We start from the raw sequence: 7,777 nt of genomic DNA, 5'->3' as shown, positions 1-7,777 counted from the left end.
TATAATTGCGATATTTTTATCAAAAAAAATCTTCAGATCGGCCCGTTCTATTGACGAAGGTGTAGCATCATGTGATGGATCGTCCTCTTTAACATCTCTCCGTAGAAATGCGATCAACCCAGACGACGAAGGGGCTCTTCCGGATACCAAACGACACAAGAAGACAAGCTATGGTAACGATCAAATTTCTTCTTCAAAATTAGAATATCTATTTCCAGCTGGCCGAACATTTGACAACCATGAGATCTCAACAGCTGCTCAATCGCATCACATTCAACGAACTGTACAGCCATCAAAATGCTCCGCTTGTGATACATTGTCCATCCTATACACAGTTCAGTGTATTGATAGTGGAGGNCCGGCCCGTTACAAGTATGTTATAAACTACAAAATATTTTTCCTAGAATTTGATTTTATAGTTTTTTTATAGTTAGAAAGGCAATTTTTCAAAAATTTCCAGTTTTTAACTTGCTTATTTTTCGCTGAATTGAGACCAGACTGATTTTTCGTTTAGATATTACATTTCCAGGGAAATTTTATATTAAAGCTGATAGTGAGCAATTAGAGAAAGTATAGAACAGTAATTTCTAATTTTCAGGACGAAAGTGCACTTTTTCTGATACCTGACCAGAACTTCAAAAATTGTAGCACTAGAGTCGCTAGACTAGTTCCTAGGAAACTCGAGTTATCGTAACTCGACCCACATCATTAAATATTCTGACTCGCTTCTGACTCCGTTTCCTTTTTTTTTTGTAGATCCGTGTTTTTTGTCGGAATTCCGATAAAACTGGAAAGGGAACTGAAAAAGAGAAAAAATGAGAAAACGTGTGGGGGCAGCGATGGGGGTCGAAGGAAAGGAAACCGAGAGAAAATAGTGTGTATGTCTGGAAAAAAAGGTTGAGTGGAACAGCAAAACGAACGAATGAATATCGTCGACATGAGAAAGGAAAAAAGACCTCCCGAAGCGGTGGGAAGATGAAAAAAACGGACACGGGATGAAGAAAATGTAGACGTCGACGCGACAAAAAAGAAACGGAAGAAAGACGAAGAAGCACAACTAGAAAAGTATAAGGCCAAAAAAAAGAAGAATAAAGATGAGATATGAATAAGAAAAACTTATGAATTGAGAGAAGAAAAAAAGTTGAGAATGAGTAAGAAAAAAAATAGAAAAAAACGAAAAAGGTCTTATTTTTCTCTCGTTTTTTGCCCTCCCAAAAAAGGTTCATCTGGAAGGACATTCGAAAAGAGTTTGAAAAGTTGAGAGAATGAAAGATGGAAAAAACGGAAGCGGTCCGGGGGACAAGAAGGGAAAAAAAGTTGGAGCTTGGAAGCGAGAGACGGACCGAAAAAGGACGATTTATGGACTGCATCCACCGAGGTGACACCAATTTCGGCGAAAGGGAGAAAACCCGAAAAAAAGTAGAGAGGGAGAAAAGTTGGCACCTCTTGTTCTCTTCTAGGTGTATCTAGGATATACAAGATGTAGTAGGATTCAGAAAAAATATTCAGGTTAAGAAGATTCGTCAGGTGTTCGAGGATACTTGGTTAGGTTCTATTTGAATTTGCGATCGACCTAACTGTTGGACATCGCATTTCAAAATACCTCCTTCGACCATCACATCATTTTATGACGCGGAGACTATCAGAATTTGTCACGGAGACTATGCAAATGAGTAGGTCAGAAATCGAGTTACCGTAAAACTTTTATCAGAAGGGCCCCTTCAATAGAAGATCCCCTCTAATAGAAGGGTCCTCCGAGAGGGACTTGCTCAAAAACATGCTCGCGCTTTGTGAAATTGATAGACTTTCATGATTTTTTTCACGAAAATTCACTGCATTTCACGATTAATAATTTTGGAAAAAATGCCCGGAAAAATAAAAGGTGCTTCTTTAGTTGAAGGCCCCTCTAATAGAAGGGCACTTCGGGAGTGCCTTGGAACAACGGTGTATTAGTTTTTTAGAATTGTCTTGTATGTCAGCCTTGCGGTAATAGCCTATTTCAAGGACCTTTATGTGCGGAGAGGAACTCAACAAAAATGGCGCAAATCAGAATGTTCAGCGGACTTTCTAATTTGTGTTTTCTGGTTTCCTGCCCCTCTATTATTCTAAAATCTGGGATCCCAGTGGACTAATTTGGAAAATCCGATACCACGTTTCTCATGAAAGAAAATAGAATAACTTACTAGGTATATTCATAGGTATTTTCTAGGAATGGGGCAAGAAGTAAAAACAAAAAAAGGAAAACGGGGGACAAAAATTGAAGAGATAGAAGCGCGGGGAAAAAGAGGAGTCATCGCCGTCCCCGAGAGCAGGGGCAACACAGGCAAAATACAAATCAATAATTAGTAGAAAACTGGGCAAAAAATAGATGAAAAGAAGGAGAAATGAGTGAAAAAAGAGAGAAAAATGTACAGCATCACAAATTAGGATTGTTAACTCAACGGGAAGAGACAGGATAGCAAAAAAAGAGAAAGACAGGAACTTTGTCTAGTTGCAGGTTTTATTTTTGGGTTCGACTCATTGATCAGGTAAGAAGTCAGCTGGGAAAAGATGAGCATCTCATTCTCGGAAACTGTAATTTTGCTCCAAGCAAGATTCGGATTGAAAACTATTTATTAGGAGTACGGTAAGATTGGGAATTTGAGAGTTTTTGGATTTCGAAACTAGAGAATACCAAAATTAACAATATTTTGGTAATCATTGAGTGGATCTGATGGCTTTTCATCATCATCATCCCATCCTTCTTCTACTTCGACATCGTCCTTTCCCCCGTTGCGTGCCTTCTTCTTCTCCTACAGCTTCTTCTTCTTCTTTTCGCAAAAACGGGAAGCGTCTGCGTCTCTTCGTCTCATGTACTATTCTTGGTCTTTTTGCTGCACACCAAAACTTGATTACTCGTGGATGATGTCTATGGAGCACGGATGATGATGAGGATGATGATGATGGTGAAAAGAAAGAGAGAAGGAGATGATTGCTTCAAAAAAGAAAAAAGAGGAAGATAGATGAGCATTGGATAAGAATGAAGAACAAATGAAAAGTTTTCGAGAAGAGGTGGATCTGAACGAAAAAGGGGGTACGGTATTTCAGAATTACACCGCTCAGAAGTGACTTTTGTTGATGATGTTGTGGATGTTGAGTCAATTCTCACGCCTTCATTCTTCTATTTTCAGTACCTCATTCTTCTCAAACTGTTGGATATCGCATTTCAAGAGACCTCCTTCGAACCATCACATCATTTTATGACGAGGACTATCAGAATTTGTCACGTAGGCTATACAAGTAGGTCAAAAATCGAATTATGGTGAATTTGAAATGATGCACAAACTACAAGTAGAAGACGGTGATAATCCGATGAATGATAAAACGAACCGACGTAGAAAACAAAATTTGAAGAATCAACTATGATTTCTAAATTTCAGAAGTTATGTTCTCAACAGAGATATCCGGAAAGACTTTTTTGAGAATCGGAATCCGGAATAAAATCACTTTCTCGACATCGGGAAAATATAAATTTCACGGAATCCGGAAACCGGAACGAAAGAAAGGCCAGAATCCGGAACTTGAAATACGGAATCCGGAGTTTCGACTTCTCCAACGGACTAAAAAAATACACATATATTATTTTAAAATCGTTAGTCGCGGAAGTTCAATAAAGGCAGCAAATGCTTGTAGATGAACACATTTGCTGAAATCCGGAACAAAAATTTTTCTCGGCATCTGGAATACGAAATCCGGACAGAAATATTTTTCAGAATCCGGAATCTAGAATGAAAAAAACCACGGAATCCAGAATCCGGCCATCATCTCTGGTTCTCGAAAAGCAGCCTGACTACGGTACTCGAACCTTGAGAGAACCCCACAAAATCTGCGAAAAAAGAATTTTGTGACAAAAGGGGAAAAACTGAGACAATGAACGTTTTGCATGAAGAAGTAGTTTCTCGCTTCTAGAAAAAAGAATGATGCAAGGAAGGGAGACTCCAGCGAGCAGGTTACAATTGAATTCGAAAAAAATGGATGACAGGAAATTGATTGAAAGCGAGAAAGGAAAGGTTTCAAAACGGAAATTGCGGGAAATTGAACTCAAGAGCTCACCCCACAGGGTCTCCTAAACTTTCTCTACTATTTTTGCTTTCACCTCATTCCGTGCCACCGTCAATATAGAATTCAAGAAGAGTAGTAGAAGAGAAACGGCAGTTCTTTAGTTTCCCACGCAGTCGTCCCCACCACCAGAAGACCGACAGCCTTATCAATTATTTCAGCACTTTTTGCTGTCTATTGAGTTTCATTGGTAGCAACGAATTAGTGTGTGAGGCGAAGAAACGAAGAGACGGGAAAACGAAAAAAACGTTTTCACATAGAATCCGTTTACGAGAAGTCAGATAAAATAAGAGATAGAAGAGAGAACGACAAGAATCCAGAATGTTTAAAAACTTTAAATTTTCAGTTTTTATAAATACTCACTTTGGTCTTATCGATGTCCCGCCTCTTCTTTCGGAGCTCAGCTGTTATTGTCATCACCTGTCGTTCGGCTTCTTCTTTCTGAAACCATACACAAATCATGGATTTTGTAGCAGTCAGATCATGGGTTGAGCTGAACAGGTGGAGAAGCGGATTTAACCATTTGACTTAAAAAGAGCACATCAGCTCGTGAGGGATTTCACAAGAAAAGGAAGGGTCTAATTAAGCATTTAAATTGCTCTGAACAGATGATCTCGTTATTATGGGCAATAGAAAGAAAAAAGATGAGATATGCGTACCGTACTTCCTCTAATAAGAGACCGCCCAACCGTTAACTTTAAGCTTAATTATCTCGATTTCTGCGAAAGAAATCAGACCTTTGTCGACTGATAGAATATTGGGAATATTTTGATAAAAAATTTATCAGTATCAGAAAAAATTTATCACAATCATGATATCTTTCACAGGAATTGAGATAATTGAGCTCAAAGTGAACGGTTTGGGTGGGCTTCCGTTAGAGTAATTAGATTTGTAAAACAGCTACTCGATCATCAAGCTCAGAAATCTGGATCATAAACTCTGAAATTTAGGTTAGTAAATAACATCAACCTATTCGAATATGAAAATACGGACAAATAAAGTTACACGCTTGTAAACGATCTTACAACAATATGTCTCCTGAACAGCGTAGTTGTTTTCTAGATGCCAACCCTGTACGTGCACTTTGAGCTCAATTATCTCGCCTCCTTGAAAAGATATCAAAACATTTTCAAATGATAAAATTTTAATAACTTTACGAAAAACATTTTTTTTTGTTAATCATTTTTTGATATCTTTCATAGGAACCGAGATAATTGAGGTGATGGGTGAGCATTCATTCCAGCACTTCCAGTAACTATTCATCGGAAAAAAAGGAAAATTAACTTAAAAGACTGTATCCCTTATATCAGACCAGACATTCTTACCTTAATCATAGCCTCCTCAACGGCCCGATTCTTTTTCTCCAAATCCCGTCTACGTCTTGATGCTTCCCGTTCTGGTGGTGAACTTTCCGTTCGTAGACAACTTTCCCGTGCTTTTTTCAGAGCTTCTTCCCGCATTCGTAATGTGATTTTTGACTTTTCGTATGCTTCCTCAGTGTCATGCTAAAACTTTTTCCCTTACTATTTCCAGAGATCCTCTCAAGGACAACTTACCAACGCTTTCATTGCCTTCGTCCACTCGACTTTCAATGCATTTCTAACCGTATCATGTTCTTTTCTTCTAGCATCTAATGCTTCCACAACCCGATCTTTTAGATGCTCCGTTGTTTCTTTTGTATGTGTTACCATTTCCACTTCCGTGTCAAACGAATTCTCGAAGATTTCTCTCAACGGCATAAATGGCTTGTTGATATCCCGACGCGAAGTGTCTACCAATGCATGGACTTTTCTAGCATGGTCTTGTTCCAGCTGTATCCGTGACCTAACGTATGCTATCACATCCTTACTGTAAGTGCTCCATGCTTTCGTCCGTTCAAATGCCACATCGACACCATCAGCTCGGGAGATCAGCAGCTTATCGATCTCCATCACCTTTTCAGTCGATTCTGAAACATTCCCTATCTAAAAAAATTGTAAACCATGTTGGTTGACTATTATTCATCACCTCCTCTTCTCGTCATTTTGTTATTTCTAACAGGTGACGTGGAGCCATAACATTTCAGAAGACGAAAAAAAAAACAAGAATCACGAAAAACCCAAATTATTGTGTTTGCGAAAAAACTCACGATCATTTGGATCCGGGTGTGTTTGATGAGTGGAATGTCGCCGTTGTAATGATTGGGACACTACGTTTGAAGGTCCGTTGTGACGAAGGTAGGAGTCAGTCGAGTTCTGGAATTCATTGAAAGTTTTAGAGTGGGAGGAATAGACTAAATTCAGAACTGCCAGCAACTTTTTTAAGAATTTAATGTCTGCTCAGATACAATTATTTTCAGAATCAATATTCTGAAAATAGATCTGAATGATCAAGTTCTCGAAAACGAGTGATTCATCAGCCAGAAAACTAATTTTTTACAGGAGCATCTCAAACAGTTGATCTGAGCTCATAGATCTCATTTTCTGTAAAAGTTATCAAAAATTGTTCAACTGGTAAATCATTTCTGATATGATGATAAACAATTTATCAGTGAACAACTTTTTGATATTTTTCGTAGAAGTCGATATAATTGTGTTCAAAATTAATGTTTGTGTGGGCTTTATTAGAGGAAATACGGTAGTTTGGAAGGAAAATTCTCTAACAAAAATCATTTTAAAAAATGAATTCTTCGAAAACCAAAATCGAGGTTTTTGTATATGGTTATCCGTTTTCTGATGAACTACAATTCCCTTTTTTTCTACTTTTCTCCTGACTCCTCCTTCTTTGTTTTCTTCTTCTTCTTCTTTTTCCATTTTTTCTACAGTATGACTCATTTTCTTCTCTAGAAATTCATCCAACTCACCCTCGCATAACAGCGATACCTTGTGGAAGGAGACCACATCTTTTTCAGAAATGTTTCAAATAAAAAAAGAAAAGTTTAAGGAAGAAGAAACTATGAATAATAATTCAGAGCGGCAGGAACAAGAAGGTGAAGGGATGGGGAGGAAAAAAAAAGAAAACTTGACACATACACAAACAAAATATTGTGTGTATATGTGTATATAAACGAAGAAAAAAAACGAAAAGAAAGCTCTTTTTGTCAAATGGAAACATGGTTTTGGGATTGTTTTGGAAGTGAAAATTAGACGAAAAATTAGAAGACTCACATTCTGTTTCCAACGTCCTAATGTTGAACTTCTGCTTGGTGTGTGATGAACGGATGAGACGATATGTCGATTTCTGGAAAAAAAAGTAATTTTTGAATATTTGGAAGAAATGTTATAACCCGGGGGTGGATAAATCCGACTGTGACTACTGTTTGGTCTACTAAAATATGAATACCAGGACTCGTTTTTTTCAGATTACTCCTACGAAAACAGACACAGCTGGAGCAGCTGGATCATATGATGGGTATCGGAGAGTGCACTTTTTAGAACAATAATTATTTTTTTATACTGCTCGAGTATTATTCTTGTGCAAAAAAATTGGAGTTGTGGCCGAATTTTCACACAAGTTAGGCCACCGTATTTCAAGGAGAATTTTCGAAAACACAGCCGGCAAACGAGTGCTACCGTAACCCAACAATAAATATTTTCGCAAAATTTTTGACATATTTCCTTTTTATCGATTTTTTCGCGGTTTTGGCCGTTTTTTCACCATTAGGTGAAACTATTGGGGTAGAATTCCACCACCAGTGGCG

General features: G+C 37.9%; 2 protein-coding genes across 2 annotated transcripts in view; one reads left to right on the top strand and one right to left on the bottom strand.

Annotated features, from left to right (window-relative positions):
• The window catches only part of CBG25550, a gene marked incomplete at both ends in the record, with an annotated part of 2,549 nt that extends 1,929 nt beyond the window's left edge, over positions 1 to 620 (top strand). The window contains 3 exons of the mRNA XM_045242209.1: positions 37 to 173; positions 219 to 372; positions 599 to 620. Coding sequence (XP_045098089.1) covers positions 37 to 173; positions 219 to 372; positions 599 to 620 — 313 coding nt within the window. The remainder of the gene's footprint in view (positions 1 to 36; positions 174 to 218; positions 373 to 598) is intronic.
• Positions 1 to 6,029, bottom strand: part of Cbr-tag-341 — a gene marked incomplete at both ends in the record, with an annotated part of 13,416 nt that extends 7,387 nt beyond the window's left edge. Inside the window, 3 exons of the mRNA XM_002631385.1 lie at positions 4,462 to 4,539; positions 5,424 to 5,603; positions 5,655 to 6,029. Of these exons, the coding sequence (XP_002631431.1) occupies positions 4,462 to 4,539; positions 5,424 to 5,603; positions 5,655 to 6,029 (633 nt within the window). The remainder of the gene's footprint in view (positions 1 to 4,461; positions 4,540 to 5,423; positions 5,604 to 5,654) is intronic.
• Between the last annotated feature and the right edge of the window lie 1,748 nt (positions 6,030 to 7,777).

This window comes from Caenorhabditis briggsae, assembly GCF_000004555.2.
Source record: "Caenorhabditis briggsae complete genome, chrII, whole genome shotgun sequence".
Lineage (NCBI taxonomy): Eukaryota > Metazoa > Nematoda > Chromadorea > Rhabditida > Rhabditidae > Caenorhabditis > Caenorhabditis briggsae.
The sequence above is the reverse complement of the archived record's forward strand: the minus strand, read 5'-3'. Positions and strand labels throughout refer to the sequence as shown.